General features: G+C 42.3%; 2 protein-coding genes across 5 annotated transcripts in view; one reads left to right on the forward strand and one right to left on the reverse strand.

The window, feature by feature from the left end:
• Positions 1 to 13,182, reverse strand: part of cacna2d3a (calcium channel, voltage-dependent, alpha 2/delta subunit 3a) — a 114,856-nt gene that overhangs the window by 19,829 nt on the left and 81,845 nt on the right. For all 4 annotated transcript variants that reach the window (XR_011602406.1, XR_011602407.1, XM_070968102.1 and 1 more), the window contains 7 exons: positions 13,050 to 13,117; positions 11,493 to 11,538; positions 10,905 to 11,002; positions 10,701 to 10,794; positions 10,355 to 10,450; positions 10,072 to 10,193; positions 9,057 to 9,134 (listed from right to left, as the gene is read on the reverse strand). Coding sequence is in view for 2 of the 4 variants with exons in the window: in XM_070968102.1 (XP_070824203.1) it covers positions 9,057 to 9,134; positions 10,072 to 10,193; positions 10,355 to 10,450; positions 10,701 to 10,794; positions 10,905 to 11,002; positions 11,493 to 11,538; positions 13,050 to 13,117 (602 nt within the window). In the remaining 2 variants the exon portion in view is untranslated. The remainder of the gene's footprint in view (positions 1 to 9,056; positions 9,135 to 10,071; positions 10,194 to 10,354; positions 10,451 to 10,700; positions 10,795 to 10,904; positions 11,003 to 11,492; positions 11,539 to 13,049; positions 13,118 to 13,182) is intronic.
• On the forward strand, positions 741 to 8,269 carry LOC139334870 (leucine-rich repeat and transmembrane domain-containing protein 1). Its single transcript, XM_070968105.1, has 4 exons — positions 741 to 1,053; positions 2,806 to 3,190; positions 3,310 to 3,515; positions 4,839 to 8,269. The coding sequence occupies exons 1-4, from the start codon at positions 1,047 to 1,049 to the stop codon at positions 5,369 to 5,371; spliced, it is 1,131 nt and encodes a 376-aa protein (XP_070824206.1). The 5' UTR covers positions 741 to 1,046; the 3' UTR covers positions 5,372 to 8,269.

Here is a 13,182-nt window from a genome sequence, read left to right on the forward strand (position 1 = left end):
CATTTTTCGCTTCTCCTTCAAGTGACCCATAAGCTCGTATAAGCTTACCAGTCAATCCATTTATATGCCACAAAAAAAAGAGAAAAGAAATCCATGTAAAATTACTGCAACAGCTTAATATCCTGCTGTGTGCGTGTGTGTATGTGTATGTGTGCATTCGTGCGTTTTGTGTTGCTGTGCTGGGGGCGTGTTCTGCCAGCCCTTCTGCCCACGGCTCACGCATAATATCATCAGAGCGTGCCACAGCAACGGGCATCCTCCGACTGTGTTCACTGTGAGTAGAAGTGTTTGAGTATTTGTGTAGACACAACGCAATGCAGATCTAATTTTGTCTAGCTCAACTCTTGCCAGAGCAATAGGAGGTAACGTGAATGTCAGCGTACGTGTGTGCACTGTGATTTAAGAGGCACAGCTGTCCGCTGGGAGATGACACACCGTCACACTCACCAATACAACTGGGGACAGGGGAGAGCGAGCAAGCAAAACAGAAATAGAGAGAGAGAGAGACAGAGAGACACTCACAAACAGAAATGTCAGAGTGTTGATTTGGATTCAACAGAGGAGCAGAAATAAAATCTAATCAAGCAAGAGAAAGGGGAAAATACAAACAAAGGCAGAATAAAACAGCATGAAGAAAAATACAAGAGACAGACAGAGAGGCTGAGAGAGAGAGAGATAGAGAGAGAGAGAGAGAGAGAGAGAGAGAGAGAGATAGAGAGAGAGGCAGAGCTTCCTAACTCCAGTGATTCCCAGACTGGCTGGCTGCTGGCAGTAAGCTCTGTGCTCTGATCTGCTGGCTCTGATGGGGTTTCATGCCCATGCAGGCAGTGCTGGGGATCCTGAGGGCAACACAGGTTTCTGCTGTTGATCTTGGCCTCTTTAATTCCTACCTATTGACCATATCAGCGTGCACAGACGATAATCATGGACAGCTAATCCCAACTTCACTGATGGCTAATGGATCATCAGCCAATGACAATCAATAGAATCCAAAAAGGGAGCTAAAAGAAGATCGAACGCAAGAGGCCCAAGGACGACTGGCAGATATGAGAGGTAGGGGCTACATCACTGGGGAAGAAGATCAACAGAGATGCATTTGTGTATACGAGTATATTTGTACTGTATATGTGCATGGCAAGGTCGGCTGCTGAGACTAGTATGTTGTGTAAACTGTTGTATAACTGAGTGGATGCAACACACATGGCAGCTTTACATTCACACTTTTATGCTCCTAGCTGTGCATTAGCATTGCCCCTGAGTGTCTCCTGTTGCAAACAGGCATTGACACTGGCACCAAGCTGATTTAAAGTGATACTTGTGGGCTCTGTGTGCATGTCACTGCAAGCTTCTCCGTGTGTACTTTGGGCTGGAGGGACACATCAGAGCAAAGAGCCATTCTCCTGTGATGACCTCATTCCAGAGCTGCTGTTAACAACACTCCACTGAGCTGATGCTGTTTATGCATGTCCATATATGCATTGTATGCGTATGAGTCTGTTTATGAGTGCACACATGTGTAAGCACATGTGATCGAATGCACTCTTGCATACACACACTCTCATTTCACTTGCAAAGATGCAATTAACTCTGGGCTGTAGTGCAACTATGGCGCGCTAAATCTCAACCCAGCCATGATCTGATGGGTTGTGTTGAAGCAAGCAACATCATATCATAACAACACACTGCCATCGTACCAAACTAAAACCTGAGGTTAGACCTGGGAACACCTGCGCCTGGATATTTCTAAACCCATAAATCACAATCCACTGCAAAGAGTGCAACAGCCAGGCGAAGACAAAATGCTAATTACATGCTTGTAAATGGGACACTGTCAGTCTAATTAGTAGACTGCAGTATGTTACAATAGTGTTTATTCAAGGAACAGGGAAGCAGTGGAACAACAGCTCTAGTTTTTTTCCAAGTGATACTGCTGGTTAACTGCTGAATGCTAAATAACAGCACTGCTGCACAGTGTTTCCTAATATGACTGTGGAAATAAGTCTCAGTGATATGAGACTCACAGCTGCCTCATCCTGTATCGCCTGATACAGGAGAAAATTAGATCATTCTCATTTGTGAAAACACTCTTAATTAGGAACACGGCTGCTGACCTGCTCAGAAGAACGCTTTAACTGCGGTGCTTAAGAGGGTGAACATGGTGCAGCTGATCTATCTGTTCAGGATCTATGAGTGTAACTTGTGAGCTAGTTACATGCCCGGGCTTGGGTCTGAGATTCATTTCATCGAGCCTCGAGCTAGTCCAGCCAGTGCTATAAATACTGCTGTAATGTTCCACAAGAAATGGACATGTGAAGTCATCTCAAAGGGAATCAGTCACCCAATATCTGCTGTGTATGGATTTGTGTGTGGGTGGAGTGTGGGTGAAGGGTTATGAGGCTTTGGTAAAGTCACCAAGGGCCACTGTCTAAGGGAGGGTGGGAGGTGGATGTTGGCATATTAGTAATAAGTGTACTTTCTTGTTTATCAGACAAACAGCAGCAGTATCTGACTTCATTTTCAAATGCATTTATATGTACATTTTTTATATTTACGCCAAATCAAAGTATCAATCTTGGAATTTATTTTAAACATCTTCTGTGGCATTTATGTACTACAGGGAAGGTGATCATGATGGCAGTTGAAGACTGTGGCGTAAATGTACATAGTCGTCCACTTATGTCAACCTAGAAAATAACTTTTAAAATATAGATGCATCTCAATTTTTTTCTCAATTTTTTTCAAATCAGCTGCAAATACACAAATGTACTTTTAGATGTTTAATCCGATATTCCCCTCTCTCCGCAGTGGTACTGGCGTGTGCCCTCCTCTCCCTCCTGTCTTTGTCACATGCCTGTCCAAAGGAGTGTAGCTGCAACAGCAACACCAAAGTAGTGGACTGCCGGGGGCGAGGCCTGTACGACATCCCCCGACGACTGCATCCAGACACCCAAGAACTGTATCTTCAAGACAACCGTATCAGGGGGCTGGGAACCATGGCTTTCAGAGAAATACCCCTTGTACGCATTCTCGATCTATCTAATAACTCTATAACATCTGTCTCACCGACCGCTCTGCTGGGTCTCAGAACTCTACAGCGCCTCAGCTTGGCCCACAACAGCCTGAGAGAGCTTGACAAGCGGTTGCTTGGACCTATCCGCTCGCTTTCACACCTCGACCTCTCGCACAACAGGTTAAGCAACAAAACTGTAACAGATCTAATTTCCTTTGCCGAACAATGCACACTGTAAACTTGATTGCACATAACTCATGGTATCCCATCTTGTTTCCTTGCCACGTCCCTCTCTCCAGCCTGTGGGGTTTCCCTGGAGCCATGGGGGACAGTTTGAGGAACCTTAGCCACCTGGGGCTAGCGCACAACAGGCTAACACGAATGGACCGCTCCCTGTTGGAGGCCCTAACCCGCCTGGACAGCCTCACACTACGAGGCAACCCCTGGAGGTGTGACTGCCAACTCATAGGCCTCAAACTCTGGCTGGAGACCTACCTCTTCAAAGGTTAGACCACTAGTAGCTCTTGGCCATAGCTGGGAATGTCTGCAATGTTTCCAGCATTCATTCATCTCAATGCCTTTCCTGCTTGGCACAGTAGAAATTCCGGTAATATTACATTGAGAAATACTGAGAAAAGGATCCTGAAACTACTGATGTACTAGAGAAGAAAGATAGTGGAGAGCCTCTTTCAGGGATTAAAATAGACAAACCCCAAATGGACATAATGTTTATATATTTTGTCCTTGGAGAGATTGACACAGTGGAGTTAAGACCAGGCTAAAAGCTCTGTCCAGTTATTAAAGATGGTGGAATGAGCGCGTGTGTATGTGTGTCTCTTGTTGTTTGGGATGTAGCTGTGGAAGGAATTTAGGTTGTTTTGGCTTTTACTCTATTATTAACATACGATGAGTACTGTGTGCTGTCCCCTATTGGGTAATGTTATGAAGACGATTTACAACGTTTATAGTGGAGTCTTTTTAATGACTGTTGGTTCACTCACATTGCTGGATCTTAAAGCTTTGCAAAAAGTGCCCTGCAGCAATAAGAATCTCCTGAATAATGTTGTGATATCAGGCACTCTGTGCAGCAGCCCCTGTAAGCGCGGTTGTTATCTCTACAGCCAGAGATAGAGCGTATATCTGTGATTAAGAGTTAAATTGCAGACTACATTATTTTCCATGGTAGACCAACCCCAGCATGCATTAGATAACAAAATAACCACTGTACAGTGAAAGCCAGGCTCGCTTGGAGTTGGCTGACCCGCCTACATGCCTACATTACCCTGACACAGCTTTCGTCTTAAAGGCTGAAAATTCTAATTACTGCAGAACAGAACAATGGACTCCGATACAAGGATGTGTGCTTAATAGAAAGCCAGTGGTTAATCAAGCAGGCGGAGAGGAAGTGTGTGACCGAGCATGCTTGACATGGATACTGAGAGAGAAGAATAATAAAGAGATTTACAGGACAAACAGGGCAGCTGATGAAGTCCTAACTCAACCTGTGCCTTCTCCAACAGACTCCATTAATACGGCTAAAGTGGTTGCGTTGTTAATCATATCACACTTGTTAATATGGCCCATTAAAGTCAGCTATTACATCCCAGATTAATAAATATTTGAAGTAATGGGCTGGTTCAGACTCAGCTATGATGATGAGGACTGGGTCCTTCTCTGTAGTAAACTGCCAAAAAGGAAAAGGCAATTAAGAGCAGGTAATGTGCTTATAATACACAGCTGATTGATGCATGCCTCCTTCTTCTTCCCTGCCCCTCAGTCTCTCTTTTAGCATCCCTCTCTGCTCTAACTATTTAACTCTGATCCCAAGGTGGAGTGGTGGATGAGGTGATTTGCTCTCAGCCAGAAGAAATGAGGGAAAGAGACCTGCAGAAAGTCCCCTATCAGCTCTTCCACGCCTGCATGACCACAAGCTACCATTACCTGTTCGCTAACATACACCACCTGGAGTCTGAGAGATTACTGCGAGGCCACACCCATGGCAACCATGCTCATCCCTCTAGCCACGCTCTCCATGTCCCCATGGCAATGGGGGAGGGCTTTGGCGGTGGGGGAGGAGGAGGAGGAGGAGGAGGGGGAGGGAGTCTTCCAGAGTGTGAAGCTAAGCAGAGGCAGCGGCCTGTCAACTTGCGCCACGCAATTGCCACAGTGATCATCACCGGCGTAGTGTGTGGGATCGTGTGTCTGATGATGCTGGCTGCAGCAGTGTATGGCTGCGCCTACGCTGCTATCATGGCCAAATATCAGCGGGAGCTGAAGAAGAACGAGGAGTTGGCAGCGGCGCAGGGGGCAGATCATGCCACAGCAGATGAGAAGGAACCACTGGAGAATGCTATCGCCTAGGATATGATAACATGAACCCTGGACTTGAAACTCGGGCCTCAACCCTTTAACCTAATCCTTTCTGGATGCCGTGTACGTGTTAGTGCATGTGTGCTTGTGAGAAAAAAAGAGAGGGAGATTCTTTGTGTGTGTGTGCGTGTATGTTCACCTCCTTTCTGAGACTTGGGTAGCTAAATTCCACAGGTATTTGACTATGCACTGATGAGAAGAGTATCTTCTTCTGTATGCGGGTTTGAGGGGCAGGCCAAAGAATCCAAAAAGAATCAATTCCATTTTGTCTGAGAAATCGCTATATATTTATAATTGTGTATTTGTAGGTATAATAGTAAAGCTCTGGTATTTCAAAATATGGATTTTAGACTTTGGTTGTCTTTTGGTTGTTGTTTTTGAGTCTGATTTTGAGGTAATTTTGAAAACTCATAGTAGGCAGCTGCTGTCAGGTTATGATCTAAGTTGTCTGTATCTTTGGTGTGAGAGTATGAGCGAGTGAGTGTTTGTGTCAGTGTTTCATTTGTGCTTGAGTGTGTGTGCGCGGAGATGTACACTGTATGCACATATTTATAGAGGATTTAAGAGTTTGTGCCTAATAACGTGATGTAGTTTTGAGGAAGAAAAACGCTTTCTTAAAGGATATTTTTCTGAAGACTGAAGTGAAGATTCGTTGAAGCAATAATGAAACAAACTAAAACGAAAACAACAACAAAACCTGGACTCAGCCTCATTGTTTTTCTACGACTTCATGGGTTCATAAGTCTGAATACTGACCCTGTTGCGCACAGTCACACCCACAAACATACAAACTTTTAGATCTCCAGTTTTTGACAACAGTTGAGTCTTGTTTGTGAGTTGATGCTGACATAAATAATGGTAGTCGTGTCCTTCAGTATGTATCATATAAAATAAAGGGAAACATTTTACCTGATTGCTGTATGTATACTGGCAACTAGTTTGAGAAAGCATGCATCCTTAAATGGAGAAAGCATCTTTAAAAGAGGGGTATTTTGTAAAAAGAGTGGGAAGATAGTAAAACCAATTTGTCAAAAAAGCAGGAAAATACCCCTCATTTAAGGAGTTACAATGAAATAAGATGACACCGCATGGGGGTTTATGCCCCTCAGTTTAATGTGTTGCTGGAACAGTAACATTATCTTTTTTTATTCTTTCAGTTAATGAAGATTCTGTTGAATCATAATTATGTCAAATAACCTGACAAGAGACAATGGTAAAACGCACACGCATATTTCTATGAAATTACTGTGGATTGTTCTTGATGTATTAATCATTTCCCACTTGTAAGAGATTAATGTGAATATATTTCTATCTATGACATCATATTTCCCTTCAGGATATTTCTTCTTTTTCTTTTTCTGATTGAGTTCACTGGTATGGTCGCAAGGGAATCTGAAAATATTACATAATCCAATGTCAGGGTCATTGGGAAATCGGATTTCTGTGTCTGTTTCTCTTAGAGGATATTCAATGTTTTTAGATTCTATTAAAAACCTAGCTTTCTGTATACATCCCAAACATCCATTATTACATTATCTATGTATCGATAACGCGCCATCAGCAGTGATTTTTAGCTTGCTCAGTGTAGTGTGGAGGCGCATGAATGTACACAGATGCCTTTGGTCTTAACGCCTGACCTGAGTTTCATGGCTCTGTATATTATGGCAGCAGACTCACTGCACGTGGCTCAGGATGTGACCACAAATACTGAGACGCACGCGCACACGCACACGCACACGCAGGCATACACACGTGTGTATGTATGCACACGGTAACATTGTGACTCAAGCGATGTCTGCAGGGCCCGTGGCGTGTGATGTCATCAGCCTGTCCTGTTAAGTTAGTGTATTAGCGTATTCACAAGTCTACAGCTCAGTGGAGCGCAGGGCAGTGAAAACTGGCCCTAACCGGCCCACGCTAAATTTGCATTCTAGCCTACATCTCTCCTCCCATCTGACTCTCTTATATAAAATCATCCTTACAGACATCCCCCGATCTGACAAGCATGATCATCATCACTGTATATCAGCATCCAACGTAACAATAGGGTATTCATGAGACCTCTTTACTGATTAGTCATTTGGATTGCTGCTTAACGGGATTTGAGAGAACGATGCTGATCTTAAAACAATAGTGATCAAGTTGACAGGGTCAAATGATGCTGTGGGCTGGTGTAAACTGTGGGCTGCTTGTGTACCACTCTGCTAGAAATCTGATGCATGTTCTGTGTGCATGTGCGCTGTGGCACCGCACAGACTCTCCCATCTTTGTCCTTCTGCTCCAGTGGTTTCCCCCAGGCCAAGGGTACCCACAATGCACTTCTTTCATGTCAACGCATTCAGGCACCGTGAAATAATTTTCTCTTTCTCTGCCCTTTTATTTCTTCTCTTATCTCTGCATTTCCAAAAGATTTTCCTCTTTCTCCTCTCTTCAGTTTTTTTTCCTTTCCTCTGTCCAGATCTCTTTCTGCGATTCCTCTGCTGACATTAATGGCCCTCATCTGTTGACAGGAGACTTTAGAGACAATCATCAGAGGAAGTTTTTAATATGAGGCAAAAGCTATGCTTCGCATTGGTCTGTGCAAAATATGTTGGGCGGTGGAAAGAATTACAATACTCCACATATTACGCACTGTATTTGAATAGAATAACTTGCTTATTCATGAGATTTGTACTGTGTGCTCACAAAAGCTCTCAATGTAAAACAGGACTTCCAAAAGGCCTGCAGAGGAAAAACATAAAGAAAGTTGGAGGCACCGTCCTACAAGCATAGCCGCTTGAGGAATAGCATTGAGCCAGAAACACATCATCTACTATCTGCGTATTTTAGCGACTTTGTATGTATTTTGCTCAATATGTCTGAAGCTGTAATAAAGACTCTCATTTTGGCAAACAAGGTGCTTCCAAATTTCTTCATGTTAATTACTTGCAAACAAAAATATAAGTCTGCCCCCAAACATGTGGTCTGCACTATACGGCACCACAGTGAAAATGCTGCAAGACACAAAACACTGACACCTTGTGCCACTGGGGAGAGGCGGGTAATGAATGATGTCATATAACAACTGTCCCAAAGATAAAAGCACAACTACTATGAAACCATACATCTATATCCCCCACCTTTCTACCAATTTCTTCCATTTAATCTACAGTTCCTTTCCTCTTTAACCAAGCTGATGGCACACAGAACAAGGGCCGCACTTCATACCACCATCTTGCTGATTGCACCAAGTTGTGTTACATGGGCGTGACATTGTGGGCTTTCTGAGTCACCAGGACGTGAGATGAGGCCGACCACAATGAAATCCTCTCGGCCACAATATGCCTTAAATAAGCACAGAAGCAAATGAACGAAGGCGCAAAAGGCATTTATGAAACTGGTTTCTATAAATATATTTAGGTATAAATACTCATGGATGCAAACGTCTGTCCTATGCAGCGCTCTCGCCTTCTTATGAGCATACATTCATGCAGGGGCAAGCGCACGGACAGAAAAAGCAGCACAGTCAGAATGTGTGGGAAGTGAGTGTTTCAACTCAAAAGGAGGAAAAGAAGAAGGGGTAGACAAGTGTAGACCAGGAAAACAAAGTCTAAATAGCAGTGGAAGGAAGAGTATTGCAGCCTCCGTCGATGTAGAAGTGTGTGAGAAAGAAAGAGCCACTTGAGTCCCCACTTACCCGCAGCTATGGGTGATTTCCTCTCATCCAGAAGCTGAATGGCAGTGCTGGCCAATACAACACTCTTGTTTTCTGATCCTACGCCACGCACATAAAAAAAAAAAACCACACACACACACACAACCACACACACACACACACACACACACACACACACACACACAGAGTTCACGTTAGAGTCATATCATAATTCCTTCTATTAGTTCTGAACTGACCACAGGGTGATTGGAGAGAGAAACACTGAACATAAATACCACAAAGTACTATTTCATGGCTACAGCTAACTGCCACAGTCCTGAGAGGAAGAGTGCATCCAAGGCAAGTCCGGCGAGTAAATAAGAGGCTTTCAGATCACTTGTATTAGCTGGCACTAATGGAAAGCCTGAGGCTGAGGACAGATGAGAACACATTCTCCCTTTGGAGGAGAAACCATTTCATAGAGACATAGTTAAACTACATATGCGTGAGGTGCCTGTGTGTGTGTGTGTGTGTGTGTGTGTGTGTGTGTGTGTGTGTGTGTGTGTGTGTGTGTGTGTGCGTGCGCCTTTTTGGTGAGTGTGTGTTTGTGTGTGTGTATTCTGGCCAAGTCAGTATGGAAAGGGCTGAACCTCTTCGTAACATATCTTATTTCAACCCACAGCAATCAGTCCTGTCCACAAGAACACAGCCCAGAATTAATAAGAGAGGAAGGGGAGGTAGAGATGCATGGCGAGAGAAAACGACCAAATATGGGTGAAAGAGGAAAAGAGGGGATAGAGGAAATTTGGAAAAAAAAGTTGTTCTAACACAAGTGGGTGTACAGTTATATATGTGCATTTGGCAAAATTTAAACTTCTTCTAAATTACCTAATAGTGTGTCTTATAACTCTTGCAAACTTCATTTTCAATAAACCTCCAGACAATTGGTGGTTTGTTTTATTATGTCAGCTGAGTAATGGCTACTGTGTAGGACTAAAAAGGAATTTAAGCAATAACTGGCTTCATCATCTCTTGAAAATTGACAGTTTAAACTAACCTGTGTTGAATGGCAGAGAGTAGACAAAGGTACCAGGAACTTGTTCTGCTGCTCTCTTGTACCACAGGGGGAAGTGATCGGCGTTGAACACCCCCTCTTTGTCTTCAGCTGTCAGGAAGTCTCTTGAAGCAGACAGGAAAGAGAGTTGACGATGATACAGAGGATGCACGCACAACACATAATATTGCATATACTCAAAGAAATCACAAACAAGGAGACAATCAACATGTGAACTCCAACGCTCATACCTGTGTTTACACACAAAGACTGAATGCATACTTACTGGTTTGTAAGCTCGTCAGGCACCACAAACAGGTTGATTCTGGACAGGCCCGTTCTCGTGCCCAGGTAGGCTATCTCCACCCCTTTATCAGAGTTTCTGTGTCGTATGACAAATACATACATTGACCTGCATTAGTGTAAAACTCTAAGTTTGTGATCAGCATCATTAAAACAGAACAGAGGCTTTTAACAAGTGCCTTAGATCAAAGTAAAAACTGCATTATGTCTGTAGCATCATCGCTAACAATACCACTTTCAGTGTGAATTATTTTTCAGTTTGTGTTGAGTTTATAAAGAAACATTTTCAATCAGAACATGGAAAAACAAGAGCAGAGTGAATGACACACTCAGACTTATTGAGCACGAGACTCGTCCAGTATGCCTCCAAAGGGGCGGTCACCACTGCGTCAAAGAGAACCTCCTGAATCAGCTCCTTGTCACCTAACAAGGCAAATATGTATATATTTTATACATCACGAAGGGCCACTGATGATGAGAAATAATTCTATGAGCAGAGAGAGGAATGGAGGGTTTGCAGTTTATCAACCAACATTGGAGGTGGGGTTCGTGTCCACTGAGGTAGAGTTTGATTGCCTCTATTTGGGACAGGTAGCGGTGCTCTGGGTGCTCGTCTGTGTTGCAGTATGTCCTACAATATAACAAGAAAAGACAATAAGGACGTTAGTTATAATACCATGTAAAACAATCTGGTAACAGCTATTTGAAATCTGAGCGTTCAGATGACTCAGATTCTAATCACAACTCAAGATCCATCATGTAATCTCATTGCTCTCAGTTGCTCTTTCATTGCAACTACAGCGTGATGAATAAAATGTGAAGTAAAACAAAGACGGTTTTCCCATTTACAAGCATTAGTTTGAAAAGCGTTTACTGTAATTTGTTTAGATGTTGCTTCCCGATCCTGGTGACCACAAGTCATCTAGTGACACAAACCATCAAGTCAAAGTCCTGCAGATCCAAACGCTGTTATATAACTCTTGTATTGTAGTAAGATTACAGATTTCCTTGATTTAATAATAGGGAGTTATTTTGGATATAGTCCAGTCACAACGTCATTTGAGTAAGACATGCGGATATTGTCAGAGCGGAAACATACAGCGGTGTTGATATACTCTTACCATTCGTCTGCCAGTGCTACATCTGGATGCTCCAGGTCATGAAGCCCTGTAACAAAATAAGAACTATCGTATATATCTCAAACTAAATCAGCAAAAGCACTCGATATGAACTCATAATAATAGGGGTAGGCATCTACACCCCAAATGCACACACACTCCCAAACACACACACCAGAGGTGAAAAATGTGTTTTTTGAATGGATGTGACAGGTCTGATTAGATCAGGAAGAGCCAAGTCATGCTCAGAGGGCTCCGCATGATGGACATGTTTAGAGAAACACACAGACACAGACACACACACCACCACCACCGCATGAATATTAACGTGCATGAGGCTGGACATGAAAATAGACACAGAGAGGCACACATAGGCGGGGGGGGTGGGGGGGTGGGGGGGTGCAGGCACATGCAATTTCAACACATGGACAAGTACAACACACCGAAGGAGCCACTAAAGAAATATTTAACTTCCTGACCAATTGTGGGTTTTTATTTAATTTCATTATCATTATATTACTAGTGAGTGAGAGAGAGAGAGAGAGAGAGAGAGAGAGAGAGAGAGAGAGAGAGAGAGAGAGAGAGAGAGAGAGAGCTTTTGAACTTTTTACTTTTCTACATTTATAGTTAATTCAAAGCTACAGTGACACAATACTTTGTAGATTTTACATAAATGCGATCATCTTATAAAATAATTGTTCTTAATCAAACTGTTAAACATTATAAGTGCTATACAAATAAAATTATTATTATTATTATTATTATTATTATTATTATAAAAACTAGATAAAATTACCTCCACCTCAACCAGCTACAATACCAAAATGCTGTTTACATGTTAATCCATTAGTAATTACAATCTTATAATATTTTAAACATCTGAAAAGGGGCATTCTGCATCAGTATATATACTTTGAATACTTAAGCAATGTTAGTCTGGCGCCATCAATTTCCTGAAAATGCCCACTTAAGCTTTGGAGTCCTAATGTATAGGTGATGCACGTTTCAATAAAATTCCTGGTCCATGCTGTTCATTTCAAAAGTCTACTGCAAAAACTTTCATCACTAAAACATAAAAAAAAGGAAACATAGTAACACAATAAACAAGTTAAACACTGTAAGTACATCAAAGACTTGTGAGGTCGCCTTGTCTCTATGGTTCTAATAAATAACATGTCATTAATTAATTAATTAATCAGGCTGCAATCATTACTCACTGACTGCAGTCATTAATTAAGCATTCTGCACTGAAACTCTAGAGCTACTTATCCTTAGAAAATTAAACACTGTAAAATATGAATTATATAAAACAAATATTTCTCTTTTCTGTGAACGGCTCTAAAATACTTTTGTATTTTTACTTCAGTAAAATTCTGACGGCAGGACTTTTACTCGCAATGGAGTATTAAATATCATATGGTATTATATGTAAAATGTGGTATTACTATTTTCTTCCTTAGTAGAGTATCTGAAAACTTCCAGAAGTGAGAAACAGAGACGCAAGGACAATGAAAGAGTAAAAGTAAGGATAGCAGAGAAGGAAAAGGGAGGATTTCCTACCTTCCTCCACTGTGACATTCCCTCTGAAGAAAAACTTCCCGTGGCCTCTGGAAAGAGCTACCCCTAGGCTAAAAATAAGAACGCTTTCTAAAAAGACAGCTCACTACCAGCTCTTTGTTGTGCAAAGAAAACT

This window comes from Chaetodon trifascialis, chromosome 8 (assembly GCF_039877785.1).
Source record: "Chaetodon trifascialis isolate fChaTrf1 chromosome 8, fChaTrf1.hap1, whole genome shotgun sequence".
Classification (NCBI taxonomy): domain Eukaryota; kingdom Metazoa; phylum Chordata; class Actinopteri; order Chaetodontiformes; family Chaetodontidae; genus Chaetodon; species Chaetodon trifascialis.